The 26,250-nt window shown below is 36.2% G+C and overlaps 1 protein-coding gene across 5 annotated transcripts in view; it reads left to right on the top strand.

Moving 5' to 3' along the window:
- Positions 1-15,927, top strand: part of APC (APC regulator of WNT signaling pathway) — a 92,435-nt gene extending 76,508 nt beyond the window's left edge. For all 5 annotated transcript variants that reach the window (XM_032212634.1, XM_032212635.1, XM_032212631.1 and 2 more), the window contains 6 exons: positions 700-795; positions 2,124-2,263; positions 2,873-2,950; positions 4,019-4,135; positions 5,411-5,625; positions 6,321-15,927. In XM_032212634.1, coding sequence (XP_032068525.1) covers positions 700-795; positions 2,124-2,263; positions 2,873-2,950; positions 4,019-4,135; positions 5,411-5,625; positions 6,321-12,852 — 7,178 coding nt within the window. In that variant the 3' untranslated portion in view covers positions 12,853-15,927. The remainder of the gene's footprint in view (positions 1-699; positions 796-2,123; positions 2,264-2,872; positions 2,951-4,018; positions 4,136-5,410; positions 5,626-6,320) is intronic.
- The last annotated feature ends 10,323 nt before the right edge of the window (positions 15,928-26,250 follow it).

Genomic DNA, 26,250 nt, shown 5'->3' with positions numbered 1-26,250 from the left:
TTCATACTACTGTCAGCAGTGTAGTTTTACACTACAGGTATCCTTGACTTACGATCACAATGGAGCCCTAAATTTTTGTTGTTAAGTTAGTTTTATCACATTTTATAAACTTGCTTAACATAGTTGTTAGGTGAATCACTGCAGTTGCCAACTTAGTAACATGGTTGTTAAGTGAATCTGGCTTTCCCATTGACTTTCCTTGTCAAAAGATCACAAAAAGTGATCACATGATCTTGGGATACTGCAACCGTCATAAATATGAGCCAGTTGCCAGGTGTCTGTTTTTTTATCATGTAACAGGGATGCTGCAAGGGTCATAAGTTTGAAAAACTGTCCTAAATTCCTTTTTTCAGTGCCATTGTAATATCTAACAGTCATCAATTGAATAGTTGTAAGTTGAGGGACTACCTTAAATTGAAGTTACATGGAAGTGATTAGGTGTGACAGGCCCTGTTGACCTTGGGCAATAGATATCACATTCTCATTGACAGCAAGTATGGAAGTGCTATAACTGATTGGTTATTCTTCCTGATGCAAAACTGGCAGACTTCAATTTTTTTTTCCATTGCAAAAGCTTAGAGAAGTATATCTGTTAAACTGCATTTGTTTAATAAATTGTTTGACAGTGTAACTTCAAAGGTTTTGTTTAATTCTTCAACTGTTACATTAAATTAACATAGTTTTTTTGCTCTGACATAGTGCCAGCTCCAGTTGACCATCAGATCTGTCCTGCGGTATGTGTTTTAATGAAGCTTTCATTTGATGAAGAGCATAGGCATGCAATGAATGAACTTGGTAAGAAAAAAACAACGTTGCAGAAAAGGGAATATTTTTCCTTAATATACAGTTGTTAGAAGGGAGCAGATATATAACTTAATTGATTTCACCTAATAGAATGTTTCTAAATCCACATTAAATCAATGTTTTTATTAGGTTTATTCAGAGTATTGAGAACGGAATACACTTTTTAAAATTCCTTATTATCTGAAAATATACTAATGAAAATGGGGAAATACTGACAGTACAGTAAAATGCACTCATAAGGGGAGAAATATATATCAGGGTTTGTTGGTGCTCTGGCAGTTTCAGTTTGCTCTGAGACATACACTAAAAAGAAAGAAAAAATGCAATTGTTTTGAGTTTCATGTTTAAAAATACAAAATGCAGGAGTTATTTAAGTTAGCTTACTATGGTATTAGAAAAAGATTCAAAATGAAGCTAAACTAAGATTTTATTTTTTAAAAAAGCAAGAAATGTAACTTGATCACTTTAGTTAGTATTAGAAGGAAAAATAACTGAATTCTCAGAGATTTTTAGGATCCAATTTTGAATAGCTCCATCTGGTGTTTTTCATATTATACATAAAATAAAGGAAGCTAGCCAAGAGAAAGATTCCAAAATCCATATTAGCATAGTAGGTCTGTTATGCCAACATATAGGTCATACACATATACCTACACATGCAAAGATTGACACCAACGCACATAGGGGCTCTTCCACCAATTTAATTCAACTGTTATATTAGCTATTATTTTATTTATATATAATTACTTATTTAATTCTTATATTATCTTGCTTCACTGGCAGTTTCAGCCCAAAGGTTGTACATGCATCAATAACCAGCAGGAGTTTTCAGAGCAGCCACTGAATTTATTCACAGCGTAATTCCCTTGCTTCATATTTACATTTTATATATGTTGGAATGAATGAAAATTTATATAGTCACCCAACTCACACTAGTGACTCCTGGTGGCTTACAAAGATAAAATTTGGAGTTTGGAGCATACAGGAAAATTTGGAGCATTCAATAAAATTTGAAATTTAGAGCACACAAGACACTAATTTATTCTAAATTTTAAAGAAATTATTAAACCTCACAAAATAATATTCATTAGAGTTTCCATTAAATCAATAAATAGAAACTGACCATATATCTGTAATCCAGGATTATAAACCTAAGAAGAGTGATCAGTTTTGTTTCTCTCGTATACAATAAAGCCATAATCATTATTTTTGTTTTTTCTTTCTTTTTCTGTATTAGCATTTTTAAGGAAGGAATTTTTGAGAATAAATATACCAATTTACCAAAATATTTCTAACAAATCTTTCAATCATTTTAATAGGGGGTTTACAAGCCATTGCAGAATTGCTACAGGTAGATTGTGAAATGTATGGGCTTACTAATGACCATTATAGTGTCACATTAAGACGATACGCTGGAATGGCTCTAACAAATTTAACTTTTGGAGATGTAGCCAACAAGGTAGGTTTGAATCTCTTTGGATTTATTTCTGTTTATTCTAATAGATGCTGTTGTACTTCACAGATTGATTCTTGCTATTTTAAGTCTTGTTGTAAACTCTGAATCTAGGTGCCATCTGAATCTATCATTAGCAGTTTTCTTCTTGTGTGAACTAATTATAATGAGCTAAGATCCAGCTCTTTTTGTTTCATCTTATGCAATGAATGTTGATCTATAATTATATGTTATTTCTGCTTATCCATGAACCATTTTAATTTATATTTGGAAGTGTGCTTGCTTTACTGTGATTTTTTGAGATGTTTATTTCAACCCCCCCCCCCCCCAATTGATTTGGAGAGGAATCTTCCCCCTTTTGGTATTCAATTAGGTTTGGAGTTCTCAACTAAGATGTTCTCTTAAACCTCTCCTAGAAAAAAAAACTTGCTTTTAACTTATTATGTTTGTCATTCTCATTTAATTATTACTTTAGTTTTATGAGAAGCCATTAGTGGACTAAATGCAAAAACAGAGAAAAGAATTCTATCTTGAATATCCATTAGATAATGTATCATCAACTGCCAACATACATCTAATTATGTGCTTCATAAAATCTCTCTCTCTTTCAAATAGGCGACTTTGTGTTCTATGAAGGGATGCATGAGAGCTTTAGTAGCCCAGTTAAAATCTGAAAGTGAAGATTTGCAGCAGGTAAACTTCATTGCTCGGGTAGTCTGTTTCTATATATTTATAACTTTCATGCAATGTTTCTTTTTTCCTTCTTTTGTATACTGTAATTTACTATCTGGATCTTCTGGTTTTTCAAAAGTTTTCCCTTTTTATTTTCTTATTTTGTAATCTTTCAATTAGTATATTGAGTGACATAAATTTTTTAATTTGTTTTTGAAGAAAAAAACAATTGATATGACCAGGGACAACTTTGAGGAGCTACACTAAAGTCACTAAATTGATTAATGGAACAAGCCAAGCATTAAATGTTATTTTCCTTTTGATTTTTTAAGGAATTCTAAATGAATGTTGAGTTGAACTAATTCATGTCTGAAAGTCAATCAAATAAGATAATATGCTATTAACAAACTATATTAAGGATTTTATTAGGTGCAATTTATTTTCGTATTCTGAGAAATATTTTCTTTTATATTGAATACTTTATGCTAAAATAATTACATTGAAAAAGTTTTCATATTTCATAATAATATATTAGAACACTTTCATTTACAGATGAATAGTGTAAAAAACATAGAAAAATAGAGATAGAGATTTATAGATACCATTTTATCTCATGGTAAATGTCTATTATTGTCAAGAATTTTTATGATAAATTTAAAAAAGATGATGTTCTACATTTCTGACTCAAAGTCTCAAGCACAGAATTATTTAAAATCAATATACAGTGATACCTCAGTACTCATCATTAATTGGTTCTGGGAGGTACAATGAATACCAAAAACAAAAAATACCAAACAATTTTTCCTATAAAAAAAATAGTGTAACGAGTCACAAGACATCCAACACTGGCAAGTTCTAGCTGGTACGTTGAGTACCAAACAAATGATGAATACCAGGGGGAAATGTTCATGTCAAATTGCATTGAGTACCAAGAGTTTCAAACCAGTTGAGTATCAAGATACTACTGTATAAACTAGCATATTAAAATGAATAATAAACTATTCCTCAGAATACCAAATAAGAGTCTATTAAATGCATGGTAATTAAAGCACATTACCTTTTTCTATTATTTCACTGACAATATTATAGGTTATTGCAAGTGTTTTAAGAAATTTGTCTTGGCGGGCAGATGTGAATAGTAAGAAGACACTACGAGAGGTTGGGAGTGTGAAAGCACTGATGGAATGTGCTTTGGAAGTTAAAAAGGTACTGTAGCAAATGAGTGTTTCTTTAGTATTTAAATATATTAAAAAATTCTATTTCCTCGTTTAAGAATAATACATAAAAGAGAGAGTTCAAATAGTTACTTTTGGCAAAGAAGACAATCTTTTATCAGTAATAGTTCCTTGAAAGTGGAAGCTCCTCTGGGAAGGAAGCTAGCAGGAGCAATTGGTTTTAAAAAGTCTTTTCCACTGATGGTACTCTTCTAAATAAACTACACACTAGCCTTTTTTTCCTAATTGTTGTTTTTATTTGTATATTACTTTACAGTAATAGTTTGGAACAAATTTAGTTGGGTGTGGATTAAATTAATTACTTTTGAATCACAGTGAAATAACTGAATATGTTGGGTAAAATTAGTTAGTTACCATAGATTAAAGTCTATTTGAATTTATAAAGTAATTTCCACCTAGTAAATGATATTGATAAATATGCTTAAATTTAAATTGTTACAAAAGCTGATAGGAAGTAACTACCAAACTACCTTGATTTTGGGGGGACAGGTGCTCTCCCATAAATCTTATTAGGGTAACAATTTGAAGTTTTTATTAGTGCTATAATATGTCTACATCTGATAATGTACATGTATGCATAAATGTATTTATTTGTTTTTTCCCGTGCCACAGTGAAGAAGCTATCACTGCATTACTATCAAATAATAAAATGCTATGGTATATTTCCAATGACATAACAGTAAATGTTATGTACATTTACACATACACAAATTCATTGCATATTTAAATAAAGACACATATTCTGTTTCACATATAGACATAGACTCATACACTGATAAAGTTGCTACATGGTTGCTGCCATGGATAGGGCAGTGGTTTTAAACAAATAGGAAAGGCGGAAGAGAAGGCCTGCCAAGCATTTGTGAGGGGCATAGAAAATTATTGATCCTGCAGGGCCAACTTATCTACTAATCCACTTATCCACTGATATCTTAAGATGGGGTTTCCAAGCCCTGGGCCATGGCCCACTACTGGCCCATGACCTATTCGCAACCAGGCAGCGGGGCAGCACACACACATGTGCACAGCTCAACTTGCAGTTGAGAGCATGTGTATGCACATGCCCCCTGGCAAACCTCTTGCACGAGTTGAGCTGCACACACATGCGCCCCAGTCCTGTCCCATCCCCGCCAGGTTGCCAGGCTACAAAGGTTGAGGACCACTGTCTTAAGGTATTTCCTACTGAAATGAAGTTAATGATTTTTATATAACTAAGAAATCTAAGGTAATGTTTTATTCTCTGCAGGAATCTACGCTGAAAAGTGTATTGAGTGCCTTATGGAATCTATCAGCGCATTGCACTGAGAATAAAGCTGATATATGTGCAGTGGATGGTGCTCTTGCCTTTTTGGTTGGCACACTGACATACCGAAGCCAAACAAATACTTTAGCCATCATTGAAAGTGGAGGGGGAATTCTTCGTAATGTGTCTAGTTTGATTGCTACAAATGAGGACCATAGGTGAGAATACTGTTTTATTGAATTATTTAGTGATCCATTCAATCACAGATATTCTATTAATGATTTGAGGTTGAGGGCAAATTCTGGAATCAGATCTTAACATAATGAATCTTTTATAAGGAGTGGAGGAGCCACTGTTTCAGCAGAGCCCGCTGAGTAGGCCTGTTTCCTTTTCATCCTTCTGTATTAGATTCATATTTCCAGAATAAAATTATTGCATGTGCTGAATATTTAAGTAAAATAGAACTATCAGCATAATATCTGCATGTAATAATTAGGGATATCCACATGGCTATCTCCTTGTCATAGAGCAGTGGTTCTCAACCTATGGGTCGGGAACAACCCTTTCACAGGGGTCATCTAAGACCATCGGAAAACACATATTTTCTATGGTCTTAGGAACCAAGGTACCAATTTTATGGTTGGGGGTCACCACAACATGTGGAACTGTATTAAAGGGTCGTGGTATTGGAAAGGTTGAGAACCACTGTCATAGACAATATCTGCCATAATAAGTGATCTTTTGGAAACTATTATTCCCATAGAACTGGTTTGACATTTTTGATTCATTCTTTAAGAGGATTTCTTAATCAGAGTTTACAAGCCATATTATTTATGAAAAATAACAAGTTGCTATATTTGAGCTTTTTCATGTTGTCAAGGTGATAATTTTTATGCTTACATCTCAATTCCAGGCAAATACTGAGAGAGAATAACTGCTTGCAAACCCTCTTACATCATTTGAAGTCTCACAGTTTGACAATAGTCAGTAATGCATGTGGAACTTTGTGGAACCTGTCTGCACGGAATGCAAAGGACCAGGAAGCGTTATGGGACTTGGGAGCAGTCAGTATGCTCAAAAATCTCATACATTCGAAGCACAAAATGATAGCCATGGGGAGTGCTGCAGCTCTAAGAAATTTAATGGCAAACAGACCTGCAAAATACAAAGATGCTAATATTATGTCTCCAGGTTCAAGCTTGCCATCTCTTCATGTCAGAAAGCAAAAAGCACTGGAAGCAGAATTAGATGCTCAACAATTATCTGAGACTTTTGACAACATTGATAATTTAAGTCCCAAAACATCTCACCGCAATAAACAAAGACATAAACAGAATCTTTACAGTGAGTATGTTTTGGATGGTAATCGCCATGAAGATGGAGTGTGCAGATCAGAAAACTTTAACAGTGGAAATGTGACTGTACTTTCACCATATTTAAATACTACAGTATTGCCTGGCTCCTCCTCATCAAGCAGAGGAAATACAGAGAATTCTCGTTCTGAAAAAGAACGGAGTTTAGATAGGGACCGTGCAGTGGGATTGAACAGCTACCATAACACAGCAGAAAATTCTGGCAACTCTTCTAAACGAATAGGAATACAAATTTCTACTGCTGCTACCCAGATTTCAAAAGCAATGGAGGAAACAGCAAATATGCACATATCACAAGATGAAAGAAGCAGTGGATCTGTAACAGAAATTCATAGTTTGTCGGAAGACAGAAATGCTTTAAGAAGAACTTCTACTGCTCACTCACACACAAGTAGTTATAACTTTCCAAAATCTGAGAACAGGGCATGTTCTGTACCATATTCAAAAGTAGAGTATAAAAGAGCTTCTAATGATAGTTTAAACAGTGTCAGTAGCAGTGATGGGTATGGTAAAAGAGGACAAATGAAGCCTATAGAATCTTATTCTGAAGACGAAGAAAGTAAATTTTGCAGTTATGGACAGTATCCTGCTGATTTAGCTCATAAAATACACAGTGCTAATCACATGGACGATAATGATGGGGAACTGGATACTCCAATAAACTACAGTTTGAAATATTCTGATGAACAATTGAATTCTGGAAGGCAGAGCCCATCTCAGAATGAAAGATGGGCAAGACCTAAGCATGAAATAGAAGAAGAAATAAAACAGAATGAGCAAAGGCAGTCCAGAAGTCAAAGTGGAGCATATCCTGTATATCCTGAGAGTGGTGATAATAAACACCTAAGTTATCAATCAGCTTTTGGACAGCCAGAATGTGTCTCTCCTTTCAGATCAAGAGAATCCAGTAATTCAGAACAAAACAAAGTAGGATGTAATCATGGAATAAATCCCAAAGTCAATCAGTCCTTGTGTCAGGTGGATGATTATGAGACTGATAAGCCTACAAATTATAGTGAGCATTATTCTGAAGAGGAACAGCATGAGGAAGAAGATCATCCAACTAATTACAGCATAAAATACAATGAAGAGGCGCACCATGTGGATCAGCCAATTGATTACAGTCTTCGATATTCAACAGAGGTTCCTCCTGCACAGAAACCATCTTTTTCATTTTCAAAAACTCCATCGGTACAGAGTACTAAAACAGATCATATTTCGTCAAGCAGTGGAAATACATCATCATCTGCTGCATCCAAAAAACATAACCAACTTCATCCAAATTCTGCTCAGAATAGGGCAAATCATACTCAGAAGCCTACATCCTGCAAAGCATCCTCCATTAACCAGGAAACAATACAAACTTACTGTGTAGAAGATACACCAATATGTTTTTCAAGATGTAGCTCTCTGTCATCTTTATCATCAGCTGAAGATGAAACAGGACGTGATCATTCCACACGGGTAGCTGATACTGATAACTTTCTGAAGATAGTTGGAATGAAAGAAAACAGTGGGAATCTGTCAACAGCAGTAACAACTAATGAAACCTCATTAGCTTCCCAGCATCTTAGAACAAAATCAAATAGACTTCAGACTTCCACTGTTTCTTCCTCTGATTCAGCAAGACATAAAGCTGTTGAGTTTTCTTCGGGTGCCAAGTCTCCTTCAAAAAGTGGTGCCCAAACTCCCAAGAGCCCACCAGAACATTATTTACAGGAGACTCCGCTCATGTTTAGCAGATGTACCTCTGTGAGTTCCTTGGATAGTTTTGAGAGCCGTTCAATTGCTAGCTCTGTTCAAAGTGAGCCATGTAGTGGGATGATAAGTGGTATAATAAGCCCAAGTGATCTTCCAGATAGTCCTGGGCAGACAATGCCACCCAGCAGGAGTAAAACTCCCCCACCTACCCAAGTGCCCCAAGTAAAGAGAGAAGCAGCCAAAGCAAAAGTATCCAACACTGAAAAGAGAGAATCTGGACCAAAACAAACAGCTGTAAATACAGCTGTTCAAAGGGTGCAGGTAATGCAAGATGCTGACACTTTGTTACACTTTGCAACAGAAAGTACACCAGATGGATTTTCTTGTTCATCAAGTCTGAGTGCTTTAAGTCTTGATGAACCGTTTATACAGAAAGATGTGGAATTGAGAATAATGCCTCCTGTGCATGAAAATGATCATGTAAATGAAGCAGAACTTGAACAATCAAATGATACAAAGGATAATATAGAAAAAGATACAAAAGAATCCACTGAAATAGAGAAAGATATTCTAGATGATTCAGATGAAGATGATATTGAAATATTGGAGGAGTGTATTATTTCTGCTATGCCAACTAAGTCTTCACGTAAAGCCAAAAAGCCTTCGCAGGTAACTGCTTCTAAAATACCTCCACCTGTAGCCAGAAAGCCAAGCCATTTGCCTGTATATAAACTTCTTCCTTCTCAGAGCAGATTACATTCCCAAAAGCATGTTACATTTACCCCTGGTGATGACATGCCACGTGTTTATTGTGTTGAGGGAACACCAATAAATTTTTCAACAGCTACATCTCTGAGTGATCTAACAATAGAATCACCTCCAAATGAACTGGCCAGTACAGGGATTGCTGTTTCAGGAATTGAATCAGCTGAAATTGAAAAGAGGGATACAATTCCCACAGAAGGAAGAAATACGGAAGATGCTCAAAGGGGAAAAAGCAGCTCAGCTGTTGGGTTGAATGATGACAAAACAGAGGAAGGTGATGATATTCTTGCAGAATGTATTAATTCTGCTATGCCAAAAGGGAAAAGTCACAAACCTTTCAGAGTGAAAAAGATAATGGATCAGATCCAGCTAGTATCTACACCATCCTCAAATACTAAAAATCAACTAGAAATAGAGAAAAAGAAACCAACGTCACCAGTAAAGCCTATGCCACAAAGCAATGAGTACAGAGCACGCTTAAGAAAAAATGTAGAATCAAAAAATAATTTTAGCAGTGAAAGAAATAATGAGAATAAAGAGACAAAGAAGCAGACTCTTGAAAATAATTCAAAAGATTTTAATGATAAACTTCCAAATAATGAAGAGCGTACAAGAGGAAACTTTGCATTCGATTCTCCCCACCACTACACTCCAATTGAAGGAACCCCATATTGTTTTTCTCGAAATGACTCTTTGAGTTCCTTGGAATTTGATGATGATGTAGATCTTTCAAAAGAAAAGGCAGAACTGAGAAAGGGGAAAAACAATGAAATTGAAGCCAACTCCAATACAGAATATAGTTCAAATCAGCAATCAGTCACTATACCACAAGCTGGCCAAAAGCACTCTTCAACTGGAAGAAATCACCCCAAACCTTTGGGGCAAAATCAGACCTCTTTTTGTCCATCAGCCAAAGACATTACATCTACAGATGAAAAAACGCAGAATTTTGCAATAGAAAATACACCTGTTTGTTTCTCTCGTAATTCCTCTCTCAGTTCTCTCAGTGATATTGATCAGGAAAACAACAATAGCAAAGAAAGTGAACCTGTAGAACAAATAGAACCACCTGAGAAACACATAGAGCCAACTAGAGCACCAGTTTCTGGATATGCTCCTAAATCATTTCATGTGGAAGATACACCTGTATGCTTTTCAAGGAACAGCTCCCTTAGTTCTCTTAGTATTGATTCAGAAGATGATCTTTTGCAGGAATGTATTAGTTCAGCCATGCCTAAAAAGAAAAAGCCATCAAGGTCAAAGGGGGATAATGAAAAATTTAGTTCTAGAAACACTGGAGGCATTTTAGCAGAAAATCTCACATTAGATTTGAAAGATATACAAAGGCCTGATTCAGAGAACGGTTTCTCACCCGATTCAGAGAACTTTGATTGGAAAGCTATTCAAGAAGGTGCAAATTCTATAGTTAGCTGTTTACATCAAGCTGCTGCAGCAGCATCACTATCTAGACAAGCTTCCTCAGATTCAGATTCAATCCTTTCATTAAAATCAGGAATTTCCTTAGGATCACCATTTCATCTTACACCAGATCAAGAAGAAAAACCTTTTACTTGTAATAAGGGTCCAAGAATTATTAAACCAGGAGATAAGAGTACACTGGAAAATAAGAAAAGTGAGTGTGAAAGTAAAGGAATTAAAGGAGGAAAGAAAGTTTATAAAAGCATGATTACAGGTAAAGCTCGTTCTAATTCTGAACTTACAAGTCATTTAAAACAGCCCTTGCAAACAAATATGCCCTCTATTTCCCGAGGAAGAACAATGATTCATATTCCTGGAGTTCGAAATAGTTCTTCAAGTACAAGTCCAGTTTCTAAAAAAGGACCACAACTTAAGAATGCAGCATCCAAAAGTCCTAATGAAAGCCAAAGTTCTACTAGCTCTCCAAGAGTTGTCAAACCATCTATGAAATCTGACCCAAGCCCTATATCTAGACAGCCATCTCAACAGGTTATTTCAAGTAAAGGACCTTCTAGATCAGGATCTAGAGATTCTACACCTTCTAGACCACAACAGCAACCATTAAGTAGGCCTCTGCAGTCTCCTGGCAGAAACTCAATTTCACCAGGTAGAAATGGCATAAGTCCTCCCAATAAGCTTTCCCAGCTGCCAAGAACAGCATCGCCAAGTACAGCTTCCAATAAGTCATCAGGTTCAGGAAGAATGGCATACACATCACCAGGCAGACAAATGAACCAGCAAACTGTAGCAAAACAAACAGGATTGCCTAAAAGTACCAGTGGAATTCCTAGAAGTGAATCTGCCTCAAAAGGATTAAATCAAAATTGTAATATCAGTGGATCAAATAAAAAGACTGAGTTATCTAGAATGTCATCAACCAAATCAAGTGGGAGTGAATCTGACCGATCAGAGAGACCTGTTTTAGTACGTCAGTCAACTTTTATTAAAGAAACCCCAAGTCCTACTTTAAGAAGGAAATTAGAAGAGTCTGTCTCCTTTGAATCTTTGTCACCTTCTAGACCAGACTCCCCAACCCAGTCCCAAACACAGACTCCAGTTTTAAGTCCATCGCTTCCTGACATGTCTTTATCTGCTCACTCAGCCATCCAAGCCAGTGGCTGGAGAAAATTACCTCCTAACCTGAGTCCATCTTTAGAATACAGTGATGGGAGGCCAACAAAACGGCATGACATAACTCGATCTCATTCTGAGAGTCCATCCAGATTGCCAATTAACAGATCAGGAACATGGAAGCGTGAACACAGTAAACATTCTTCATCACTTCCTCGTGTAAGTACTTGGCGAAGGACAGGAAGTTCTTCCTCAATTCTTTCAGCTTCTTCAGAATCCAGTGAAAAGGCAAAAAGTGAGGATGAAAAGCAACATGTAACTTCTTTTTCTGGACTCAAACAAGGTAAAGAAAATCAAGCACCAACCAAAGGGACTTGGAGAAAAATAAAGGAAAATGAAATTCCTCAAATAATGACAAGTCCTCCTCAGAATATGTCACCCAGTCCCACCAATGGTGCTGATTCAAAAACTCTAATTTATCAGATGGCCCCTGCGGTCTCTAAAACAGAGGATGTATGGGTGAGGATTGAGGACTGTCCTATTAATAATCCAAGGTCTGGAAAATCTCCAACAGGAAATAGTCCCCCCATTATTGACAGTGGTTCAGAGAAAAGTAGCATAAATAATAAAGATTCAAAAGATCTTCATGGAAATGTTCCTATTCGCACCATGGGTTTAGAAACGCGATTGAATTCATTTACCCAATCTGATGGTCCAGACAAGAAAGGAACTGAAACTAAAATTGTTCTAAGCAGCTCTACAGCTGCCCCAGAGACTAGTGAAAACACTCTGACTGAGCGCACACCATTTAGTTCTAGCAGCTCAAGTAAACACAGCTCACCAAGTGGTGCTGTTGCAGCACGTGTGACGCCTTTTAACTATAATCCAAGCCCCAGAAAAAGTAGTATAGATAACAGTTCTGTTCGACCATCGCAGATACCAACACCAGCAACTAACAGTACAAAAAAACGAGACTCAAAGACTGAAAGTACAGATTCGAATGGTGCACAAAGCCCTAAACGCCATTCAGGGTCTTATCTGGTGACTTCTGTTTAATGGAAAATTAACAATGTATTGATTTATGTGGATTTTTAAAAATAAAGCAGCAAAATTGTGGTTAGCCCCTCTTTTTTTTGTAAATAGGTTTGATTCTTGTAGAGGGTTCTTGTTCTGGAAGCCATATATAATATTCTTTGTCTTCACTAATATTTGAGGGATTCCCAATTGATAATTTAGCAATAAAATTGCTAAAATAATTATATTTGTACAGTATATTTTACATATATTTAATTAACATCCCATACCTTTATAATTGTTTTGATGGGTTGGGGGAATTTAGAAAGATGAAAAACAGATTAAAATAAATAATTCTATTAATATATCACTCACTTCTAGAGTTGCAAAATGGCTAAATAACTTCAGGGAAAAATTGGTATTTATGCCAAAAAAGAAAAACCCTCCACCTTAGTATTTGTGAAGCCACTAACCTTTTAATTAATCATGTGGCTGTGAAATTCACAGTAATATGGTTTCTGCTGAACAAGCCTTTTATTCCTGCATGGATAGAACTGATGGTTCATTTTCTGAAATGATAATTAACATTTCTGTGGTCACATAATGTGCATAGTTATAGTGAGATGAATACATTTTGGTTTTTGTGCTCTGCAAAAAAGAAAAAAGGACATATGTGTATGTGTAAACCTTGAACAAAATTATTTTACCAGAACTAGATTTTAACTGACAGTAGATAGGATTTTTGCTATGCTGTAACTTGTTGTATATTCTGGTATTTGAGGTAAGATGGCTGCTCTTTTATTAATGAGGCACAGGTGAAGTCTCAACAAAATTAAATGACAGAATAAATTATTGCTGTATGTACATTTTGTTGTGTGTTACTTTTGCAGTACATAACAATCAATGTTTAATTTTAATATGTTTAAGAAATCCTTTTTGTATTATGCATTTCCTCAAAAAGCGTGTTGGGAACAATAATTATTCTACTGAAGTCAGTGGAAACATTCTTACAAATTTGAATGGGTCTGTGTTATATCCACTGCCTAATACAGTCGCACACTGGTTTTCTTCCAATTTCTAATAGCTGTTTTTATGTATCAGCTGCAGCTTTAGGATATAGCATTAGTGTTTTCAGCTGAAATGTTTGTTGGTTCCTCCAGTTAAGAAAAGAGGCTAAAAAAAGTACTTCCATACGTATGCCCGAAGGCATAAATTTCCTATTGCACAGCCTACAGTGCTTTCAATATACAAATACAACATGGTAAGTATTGAGAATGAAAATTGTTTAAAAAATTTTTTTTCATTTGGTTAATGCACTAGAAACTAATGTACTAAATTTTAGTGTCTTGTAGAAAATAAGATTTGTATATTAAACTGCTCTGGACAAACCAACTTGGTATTTACATATATTTTACTTTAGAGACCTTCCGTGGACTGTTTACAACAGAAGTACTCTACTAAGTGCCTCTATGCAGAAATAGCAACATGTGTGTGCACATTGTTAATTAAAACAGTAGTAAGCAAGTCAAATGTGTATCTCAAGCAGATTTTCGTCATTACAATCCTGTTCATGATTATTTGACAAGTTCAATATCTGTTTACCGATGTTCTCAGATAATCCAGTTTAATCTGCAAATGAAATCAATGCTTAAAATGTATGGATGCTACAACAACTATTCTAGTACCAGTTTTACTTTTTCAGACCAGATAATAACCTCTGCATTAAGCTAGATTGACAGCAACATTTTCAAGTGATTGATGGCCAAATTCACACAAAACGGGAAACTAGATCTGAGAAATGGTCACAAAGATCCCTTCTACTTATTTCTCTCTATTTTCTCTTCTTACACATGATAAAAATGTGGGGGGAAAGAAAAGTTAAACAATTTAAGGTTTTACAGTGCCCAACTTTAAATCACTGCATAAAGCCTTAAATTGTTATTGCTGTTATTAAGGTTAGCAAAAAAAAAACCAAACCCAATGTTGCAAACTAATGATTTAAAGTATTTTTATATTAAGGATAGTTGAGATTAATTGCAACTTGTCTAGGCCTTGACATAATGATACACTAGCCATGGTAGGAATTCTAGGGATTTTTCTTGGGCATTTGGAACTACAGCTCCTGCAGCCATTTGCCATTGACCATAGTAACAAGGATTGATGAAGTCCAAAGTACCTAACGAGTATCAGGTTATGTACGGTGGCTTAGCCTAAAACAGAAATAAGAGCTTCTAAAGTCATGGATATACTGGAAGAGGAGACAGCAATCTAGGCCTTGTAACAGTAAGTTGGTTTAGCATTACATAATTGTATCTTATGATGCAGCCTCTATTCCACTTGTTTTTTAAAAAATGCACACACATAGGTAGGCATTTAGCCCAATAATACTAATCCTAACATTACTAAGACCACAAAAATAACTAATTTAAATTCAAGTATGATAAAAGAATAGATGTACCGTAATTCCCCATTACTGATTCTCCGTCAAAAAGATTATACATATTTATTTCTTGTATTTTTTGCCTTTTAACAGGGCATATTTATTGGCATACCATATTGGTAGAATATCTTATGTGAACACAAGGCCTGCTTATCATATATATAATCTTTGTGATGGATTAATGTATATGTTTCAATGTACTTTTTGTGAGGCATCTTATGTGGATCAATAAACAGGATCAGTACGCAGTATGGTTCATCTCAATTTATCTTTAAATCACTTGTTGTATAAAGACAATAGGAAAACATAACAGGAAAAGCCCATCATGTACCCCTGTCTTTGCTGACTATTAAATTTTAATTTAGCATCTGGAGGTCACTAATGTTGTCATATTTGTACTTGCTGATTACTGCTATTTTGCTTCTACTGAAATTAATCACTAACTTGTAAAAGTGATGCGCCGTGCAGTATGGATAGAACCAAGTCAAGAAATTAAGACAACGTTTTTTTAAAAAGTTGACAGATTCATTTAAAGCTTTTTGGCTTCTTTCTGCAGTTTTGCTAATGAGAATTGTACTAATTTTCTCCACTTCCTTAATTGTGAGTTGATGTATAAGACAAGAGCTTTTCTTTTGTAATTTAATTCTCACACTGAAATAAACAAATTATTTGACAAACCAAGTGCATCTTTTTAACAAAATGTTCCAGAAAACGTGCATGTATTATTGTGTCTGTTTTTTATTGACATGAAGCACTTTCATTTCCAATATATTAAATATATAAACATACAGAAGAAAATATGAATGAATTCACCATGCATTACATGGAAATTCTAGAAGGCAATATTTTCAATATTAATCTAAAATAAAGAACATGGGGGTGTAACCTCAAACTGACAGAAGGGAAATTCAAAAGCAATGTTAGAAAGCATTAATTCACAGTAGTGGTGGGATTCAACTGGTGTAACAACTGGCTCACTGAGTGTGCGCTTTGCATGCGCACACACCAAGTACATGCTTCACACATATGCACTGTTTGAAAACAGCTGTAAAACTTACCTTCTACTGCAGCCCCAGTGAATAAAACAGCTGAGGCACAGCAATCTGTTCTGCCATGCCTATCAGCTGGGCTTCAAACAAAGGAAATATAGGACAGACTAACGCAGGGGCAGTTGGGCGGGGCCAACTGATTGCTGGAACTATCAGTTTGCCCGAACCAGCTGAATCCCACCCCTGCTGCATAGAAGCTTGGAACCAATTTCCAGCAGAGGTAGTGGATCAGTCATCGGTAACTGAGTTTAAAAATCCTTGGGATGAACATGTCCATCACCTGACAAAAATTAAAAAAATTAAAAAAACAAAGGGCAGAACCACTAGGCCTTTTTCTGTTCTCAGTTTTCTATGTTTCTATGAAATGGCTAGGATAGAACTATGATTAACTTGCCCGCTTATTTCAGTGAGACTAAAGCATGATTTAATTTAAATGGGACTTTTTGTGCTTCATTAAAATATTAACGTATGTCTTAAAGGTATTGTATATGTAGATCAGCTTTACTGACTATGCTAGCACCAGGTGCTTGTGTATTTTTCAGTACTGATCAACTGTTAGATTATATGGCAACATTCAAATGTGTTGGGAAACGCAAGGGAACAATGGTTTACTATTAAGCACCTCCTGTCCTTTTCTTAACAGTTGTTTGTTTTGGAAACAGTGTTAAACTATGAGTATTTGCCTATGTAGTCAGCTGCTTTCTGTTTCTAAGGACCAATTTCTCACAGATATTTTCTCAGAAGATAAGCAATATAAAGATGCCCATGGAATTATTGCAATAGATGTAATTAAAAAAGTGATCCAATTTATTTTACTCATATAGCAATATAAGAGCTTTGCTAAAAGTTGGTCTCAGATATACAGGTGAAACTCGAAAAATTAGAATATCGTGCAAAAGTTCATTTATTTCAGTAATGCAACTTAAAAGGTGAAACTAATATATGAGATAAGACTCAGTACATGCAAAGCAAGATAGTTCAAGCCGTGATTTGTCATAATTGTGATGATTATGGCATACAGCTCATGAAAACCCCAAATCCACCATCTCAGAAAATTAGAATATTACATGCAATCAATAAAACAAGGATTGTACATAGAACAATATCGGACCTCTGAAAAGTATAAGCATGCATATGTACTCAGTACTTGGTTTGGGCCCCTTTTGCAGCAATTAACTGCCTCAATACAGTGTGGCATGGAAGCTATCAGCCTGTCGCACTACTGAGGTGTTATGGAAGACCAGGATGCTTCAATAGCGGCCTTCAACTCTTCTGCATTGTTCAGTCTCATGTCTCTCATCTTTCTCTTGGCAATGCCCCATAGATTTTCTACGGGGTTCAGGTCAGGCGAGTTTGCTGGCCAATCAAGCACAGTAATCCCATAATCATTCAACCAGGTTTTGGTGCTTTTAGCAGTGTGGGCAGTTGGAAAATGAAGTCAGCATCCCCATAAAGCTCGTCTGCGGAAGGAAGCATGACGTGCTCCAAAATCTCCTGGTAGACGGATGCGTTGACCCTGGTCTTAATGAAGCACAGTGGTCCAAAGTCCTCTTTTCTGATGAGAGCAACTTTTGCCAAAAGCACCAAAAAGTGGTTCGATGACGGATTACTGTGCTTGATTGGCCTCTCCATTCTTCCTCCATACTCTGGGACTTTGGTTTCCAAATGAGATGCAGTAATTGCTGCAAAAGGAGCCCAAACCAGGTACTGAGTACATATGCATGCTTATACTTTTCAGAGGTCCGATATTGTTCTATGTACAATCCTTGTTTTATTGATTGCATCTAATATTCTAATTTTCTGAGATGGTGGATTTGGGGTTTTCATGAGCTGTATGCCATAATCATCACAATTATGACAAATCACGGCTTGAACTATCTTGCTTTGCATGTAATGAGTCTTATCTCATATATTAGTTTCACCTTTTTAAGTTGCATTATTGAAATAAATGAACTTTTGCACGATATTCTAATTTTTCGAGTTTCACCTGTAAGTCATGCGCACAATGTGTGTGTGTGTACATACAGTAGGTTTATGTATATGTATACATATATACATATGTGTGTGTATGTAATTGTAATGGATACATTTTGAAAAATATAGTGTACATAAGCATATACTAATGAAAAAGTTAATATTTTCAACTAAAGCTGACTAGGATCAGTGAAGGATTTTATCTGGATCAGCTAAAATTTGTCAGATAATTAACTGGATTAGGGATAATTGAAATAGGTCTGATGCATGTCAGAAAGCATATCTACTGCTTAACTGGATTGATTCCAGTGGGCCACTGATTTACTTATTAATCAAATATATATCTCAACCACAGAAGACTCTTGGCAGCAAACAAAGATAAATATGTCATAACCATAACAAAATAACAGTACACAAAAACATCCTATTATACAATTAACTCCCCAGAGTATTATATGCTGTCAGACAGCAAAAATGCTCAAAAGTTATTTTCAGTGTTCATCCTTTATGGTCAGTTACAAAAAATTATCTTAAAATAAAAATGAAATTTGCAAAATGAATTTCTTATTTGTCAATAAAAAGTTTTACACACAAAGCAAAATTTGGCAACATTCAAAGAAACAATCATATTGGCTGACAAATAGCAACTGTCAGCGATATGTAAAATAGATCTAAATGTCTCAGAAGTTTAATAAGAAAATGATAAAATGCAACCTTGTGTATCTATAAAATGGGCAATGACACAACACATGGACTGTATTTTCAATGTTACTTCCTACAAGAACAGAATCTTAAAGGGATTTTCCTAAACCACCTTCAAGGATAGCTGTGTAAAGTATATTGTAACATACTGGGGTTTAGTGCTATCCTAAATTTAGGGATGGAAATATGATTTAGATATTTTGTTAGTTTAAAAAATATACCTTTAAAAAACCCTCTAGGGATAGCTGATAAAGATAATTGACTTATATATGTGTAATGTGTTGCTTAAAGGCCTGACACAGCTTGTTTATAATCCATCATCAGTAATATATTTTATGAAAAGCTGTAACTGCAACGTCCAACGAATTAGTCTCCTAAATTGATTCAAAAATTATGAGTATCAGAATACCTGTGTATGCTGGGAAAAACTGATTTCAACCACAAAAAATCCTGCACAACCATTTACTAATAGCCACTCTAATCACATCAGTTTTATGAAAGACCACGTTAGCATACTTTGTACCACTTGAAAAAATAGTCCTTAGAAATGGAAATCGTACTCTCTTTAATGGGGCTAAATAGTTTTATCAGCCTATATGGAAACCAAATAAAGGGTACACATGATCTTTTGCTGAAAAATGCTTTAAGGGAGCTAATATAAATAATGTTCTTTTAGAGTAATAAAAAGATGGCAGACTAATGCCAATTTTGAGGCATTTTGAACAATATAATCCCAGTGTGCCCTATCGTTACCAAAGAACTGAAAACTATTCACAAATATATTAAGATTTTAACTTGTTCAATCAGGTGCTCATTCAACTGTCAGGCATAGACTCTGTGATGTTTGACAAATACCAAGATCTTAATTTTAGAATTTCTGTTCAGCAGTTTTTTCCTTATAATTCACGGCAGAGCAAACACATTCATCCCAAACCAATTTTATATGATTATGATACTGCATCATCCATATACAAATTTATCATATTGTGTTTGTCAACCACTTTCAGAAGATAGTATGCAAAGATATTTAACTTAGTCACTACAAAATTGATATGTAAGTTAAGTAACAAAGGTGACAGAATACAGTCCTGTCGTTAAGAATAGATCTGGTGCAGGGGTGGGTTCTGGCTGGCACTACTACCGGTACACTTGTGTGTGTGCACTTCATGTGCATGCTTGTGCTTGATGCGCACTATGCGCACATGTGCAGTGCAATTAAAATTGTTTTGTGCATGCGCAGAAATGAAAAACAAGATGGTGGCACCAATGGTGCCGACTGGGGAACTGGTTTGGGGGTGTGGCAGGCCTGGATCGCTGCCGATTCCAGTGACCTAGGTCGCCAAACCACTACTGGTTCGGCCGAACCGGGCCAAACTAGTAGAACCCACCACTGATGTGATGTTTGTTTATATCTAGCCTTAATTTTTACAAATAATTCAAGTTAGTGAACATATCCAATACATCTTCCTCCTATTTTTCCTACAACAACCCTGTGAAGTGAATTGAGCTGAGAGATGATGACTGATCCAAGATCAGCCAGCTGGCTTTCTTGACTAAGGCAGGACTTGAACTCTCTTGCTTTCTAGCCTAGTGCCTTAACCACTACACCAAACTTGCATTGAACTTTTAATCTTGAATTCTCATAAAGATTGCTCACTAACAGAAGCATCCATCTATCAACAGGAGACAGTTAAGGTTTGCACCACAACCTAGATTTAGAAATAAAATCAAATGTAAACCTAAAATCATATGTCATATGATGCAGATCCAGACTTAACAATATAGTTTTCAGCTAGTAGTGATAAAGTTAGAACAAAATAAAAATGAAAATTATTCTATAATCAAATGGCCAGTTCTAAAGCCTTCCCTGTTCCTCAGCCAATATATATACTGAATTGACCTAGGCTGTAAATTTATTACAAAGAGATTGAATATAAAATTTACAGCTTGTATTTAAAATTAAATTGCATTTAATTACCTTTTAAAAATAATAATAAATGGACCCTATAATGGCCAAGTCCCATTCACATAGAATATACACATGGTTTATAAAAGTAAACAGAAATACTAAAAATGGAGTCCATCATTCCAGATTATTATTAATAACTTCAGCAGTGATAATATAATTGCCTGGAGCATTGCTAGGCTTAGGTTTTTAAATCAGTCCTACTATTTCTCAGCTTGCAACTGTGCCCAGTCTTGCAAAGTTCAACAAACTCATGTAAGTTTTCTGGTATCTACATTGTCCTAAAGCAGGGGTCGCCAATTCCCGGTCCATGGACCAGCACTGGTCCACAGCTTGCCAGCAACCAGTCCATGCAAACATGCAAAGCCCCATTCCTGGGATTCAGGCAGCATGCAAAATCACGCCCCCTCCAGTTCACAGAAAAATCTTTCTTCATGGAACTGGTCCCGGGTGTCCAAAAGATTGAGGACAGCTCTCCGAAGACGTTTTTTCCCACACTCCTGGTAGTAGTATATAAAACCAGGGGCAGAAACTGAGTGAGTAGAGCTCCTTTGATTATGATGCTTTAATTAGATGGTACCATGAGTCTCTGACACACTGCCTCGTTTTTTTTAACTTGAAGTAGTTTTATACATTATAAGATAATATTAAGATTATACAGAATAAAATCTTCTGATGGAAATACTGTACACCCATTTCTTAGTATTTGATGTCCTACTTCCTTACTCTGTTAACCAGAACCAAGAAGCTAATTGTGTTTGTTAAAATACAGATACTGAGGGCTGTTTCTACTCGAGAGGGAATTCTGCTGTTAATGCTTGCAACTAAGCCATTTGAGTGTTTCAGAGAAGATGAAATGAATAAATCAAATAATTCTGTTTTTTTTCCTGCCACCTGCTCATGTGTATTTTTTTTTATCATTTGTCTTTGGATTAGATTTAACTTGGCAGGCATTAATCTCTTCCTGCTCACAAGTTTCTCCCACATGTTTGTCTTATAGTTTCCTGATCTTTAGTAAGGAGCAGATGCATTCATCTTCAAAGGCCTAGACAGGAATGACATGAAAGCCCTTAAGAATAGCTTTCATTCTAATAATTATCAAATTCCACATTAATTAGGAAGCCACACAATATCCACCAAATCATTATATGAACTTGACAATGCAAGAGCTGAAAGCGAATATGTGATAGCTTGTGCATTATGCCATTTTTCCTTATTTGAAGCAGGTGTTGCAATCCGTACCGTAATTCAATGCAGTTGTAAAATACAGAATTAATTTTTTTTTTCAGATGATCTTGTGATAGAAATACTGAGGCAATTCTTCAGCTCCTCAATTTTGTTATTAGCAGCCATTATTTGATTATAAATTGAAATAACCATATGCACTATCAATAAACAGCCACCTTAAATATATCAAACAAACATATAAAATAAACAGTTTTTAGCCACCATATTCATGCCTGAGAGAGACAAACGACATCTGCAACCTCTTCTTTCTCCATTTTTAATCCCTTCTTAAAGAAAGAAAATTCTTTTTTAGTCCAACACAGGCCTATTTTCCACATCTGGCATGACATAGTTATTGCACAGAGGATTTACAGAAAATGGTGACTCAATTATCAAATATATGGCTGTAAGACATGCTCTATTTTAAAGGTCTCCAAGATCCTCTATGACCCAGAACCCTCCCTCCATTGTTTCTCAAATTTGCTTTTTTCTTCTTCTTAAACGTTGTTTTATTGTTGGTAGCATTGTTATTCATATTTCCACCTTTTTCTATAGGACTACGGCTTTGAATTGTAAAAAAATAAAAATGTGTTACTAAGATAATTTTTATTGAAAGTTAAAACATGAATACAAATTAGGATAAACATAAAAAAGAAAAAGTGAAAAGTACAGAAAGAGAAAGACAAAGGGTACAGAAATATAAAAAATAAAGAATAAGGAAAAAATAAAGAAATGACTTTTACCATCATCAAGACAAGTACAAACCTTTTCAGTAACAGCTTCTCTAATATTTCAAATATGAAATATTATGAAGTATACATATAGACACAGACACAGACACACACAGAGACTTTAAACCAGGTAAAAAATATTTCTTTATACAGTATTTTGTCTTAAGACAGAGATAAAAATCCCATGTCTTATATCTATAAATAATTTTTAAAAAATCATCATTCTAACTTAATTAAGAAAAACTTCATTAGGAGCTACCAAAAATGACATTATATTGTAGAATCCAATATAATAGGAAGCCAGTGCATATGACAGGTGTGATATGTAATCACTGATAAGCATACCAAGCTGAGAAAGCAGGGGGTATAAGGGGATGTACAAACCAAAGCTCTATCTTGCTAGGGTTCAGTCCTTTCCCAGCAAGACCCATATAGTCTCAAGGCATCAGGGGAAGACTTCGAAAGCATCTCTAGCATGGCTTAGAGGCCCAATGTGTACTAGGAGTTAATCAGTATACTGACAGTATCAAGATCAAACTGTCTCATCATCTCCTCCAGTGGCTCATGTTGATGTCAACACTTGCAGGACCAAAGCTACCACACTGATCTCTTCCCTACAACCACCACTTCAGTGGAGGGAATTAATACTTCCCCAGCTGACCAAAGAAGCCAGGAAGGACAAAAATCCAGTCACAGATAAAGATGTCCCTGAGAGACCCCTGTCAAAAGGTAAAATGCCAAATGAAATTACAAGTCAGATTGGCAAGATGGTGCTCTAAATCACACTGCAAAGCCTCATCCTGATTAGAGTCCAGATTAGACTAGGTTTGACCGACTTTGCCAGCAAAGTGTTGAACAAAGAAATCTGTTGTGGCCCAGCAGGAGCCGTTGGAGCTGCCAGCAGACTCCGACGGTGAGGGGCCCTATGAGTCAGCTCTGAAGGATGTGAAGAACCCTGGATAGGGTTCCGACTCCAAGCAGGGCGCAGAGAGGCTGGTTGGCCACCTGGAGGCACCTGAGCCTTGGACCAGCGGGGAGGAAACAAGGGAGAGTGAGCCGGAGGCCAGTAGTGAGTTGTTCCTGGATGCACGCCATTGAAGAGCTACTAGGCGTCAGGAACAATTACACAATTACAGGACGTAATTGTGCTCAGCTGGTGGTCATTAGGCTCCTCTCCAGACTATAAAAAGCTACTTGTGCACATGCCCCTCTTTGCAGAAGTCAACACAGAATTGAATGTTGGAGAACTTTGTAGGAGCTTGGCAGGCTGGATTGCTGCCAAGCCTTATCTGTGTTTATTGCTGCCCAAGCTTGTCTGTGTTGGGTTGCTGTCAAGGACATGTTTGTCTGTTAATTAAATGCTGTAATTTATCTCTGGCTCGGAGTGTGCTTTGGTGTGGAACGAGTGTGCTTTGGTGCGGAACATGGGGGGTCAGAACAGAAATCATACTCAAAAGGCAGTTGGCAACCTGGAACAGGTTCATTGGACAACAACTACCTGATGCAGTAAGACAGAAGCACATTTTGCTACTCATTACCATTGAAAAGGCCTAAACTTATGAATGTACCTCTGTTATCTTAATTGTTGTCTAAAGTGTTCAAGTTTGCCTCTATCCCCTGGAGGTCCTCAAAGAACTAAGGAGCTAACTGGGACTGGCTGGCAGACAGAACTTGCTCAGACTGGATTTTGTCAAGGATCTGAGATACTTTCTCCTACCAGTGGGGGGACCTTGCTCTCAAGCAAATCTTGCCCAGATTGTCAGTGAAATTCCCAAGCACCTACCAAAAGCCAAATTGATTAATAAGGCATTTGAGGGGAACTCTGAATTTTGCAGTGATTTTGCATATATCATTTACATATTTGTATAAAAAGATCTTTCTAAAGTGTATAACTCCACCATCTGAAGTAGATCAACACACCAACATATAATATGAGAGGAAAAATAAACCCAGAATACAGACAGTAGAACTTGGATAGATGTGTAAATAATCCAGTAACTATTTTTTCTTGCTGAAGGGACCTATTTGCCAATGTTGCCAGTGTTAAAACAGCTAACAGTGGCAATGTTTAAACCCTCTTCTGGCTTTGCTATCCTCCCAGTTTCAGTATGTTACCAGCTGTCAGAAAACTATCCACCAATTATGACAGAAATGTGTAGAGAGGGGAATGGCAAATTTGTACCGCACCTCATGCTTACCTTGTGTAATAAAGCAGGAGGTATGGGAACATCCACCAATTCCTCAAGCCACCTGAAAATCTTTTCAATTTTATCCATTTTATGTAATAAGGTTTTGGAATAGAAAAGCAGGACCAACTCAGGAATGAACAATAGAGCTTCCAAAGATTGTGGCGTTTTGAATTAAGCAATCCTATACAATCTACCTCACTTCCTACTGCTGCTGAAACCTTCATAGCTAGTGTTGGAAGAAATGTCCTTCTGGATTCATTTCCAAGTGGGAGAAAGACACTGGAAACATAGAGGCCACTTGGAAAGATGATTTTAATGGTGGACAGGACCACTTGGTTTGAGGTCCTGGGGGAAAAAGGTGATCACATGCTTCAAGATGTTCGGGTGATGAAGAAAAAAAAGGCAGAGATGTTGAAAGTCCATGGTTTTATGTCTTCTTTGAGCTTTGAACTTGAGCATGTATTCTGATTGGCTGTTAGCCATGGTGCCATGCAGGGGCAACTCTGTAGGCTGTGTTTTGAGTCCAAGTTTGGTTCAGCATTGCTTCTTCCCAAGTGCCATGTGGTGAGATCCTTAGAGGGGTAATCCTACTTTGTTATGTAGAATAGACTTGGTCAGGGCTTTAATGGCCAATTGACAAAGGTGGGGGTCGCTGAGTTTATGCCTCTCTTGAGTTTCTACTTTTCTTTTTAGAGGAAATATTCTGCCTTTTTAATATTTCCTAAAATATTTCATTTCTCTAGGAAAGGGGTGGGTTTTAACTTTCAACACTAGGAAACATTTCTCCAATCTCAACTCCAGTTCCCACAGTCTCTGATATGTAACTGGAGAGCACCAAACTGGGAAAGATGAGCAACCTTTCATGTCAAGGGGGGGGGGGGGGGTTAAAGTCATCAATGTTACATGCTCAGCACAGAGGAGAACTCTACAGCCAGTGTGATTTCAGTAAGTTTTCTTCTCTGTTTAAATTACTAATTTATGTTTTTTTACTCTTATACAAACATGGATTCTGAATTTTCTCCCATGGCTGTCATTGCTTTTCATGTCTAGATTCAGACATTTATCAAGTTCTTTCATCATCCTTTGGGTCTGTAGAAGAGATAGAATCCTGAGAAAGAAAAAGAAAGAAAGAAAGAAAGAAAGAAAGAAAGAAGGAAGGAAG

The sequence above is a fragment of the Thamnophis elegans genome, chromosome 3 (genome assembly GCF_009769535.1).
Source record: "Thamnophis elegans isolate rThaEle1 chromosome 3, rThaEle1.pri, whole genome shotgun sequence".
NCBI classification, from domain to species: domain Eukaryota; kingdom Metazoa; phylum Chordata; class Lepidosauria; order Squamata; family Colubridae; genus Thamnophis; species Thamnophis elegans.
The sequence above is the reverse complement of the archived record's forward strand: the minus strand, read 5'-3'. Positions and strand labels throughout refer to the sequence as shown.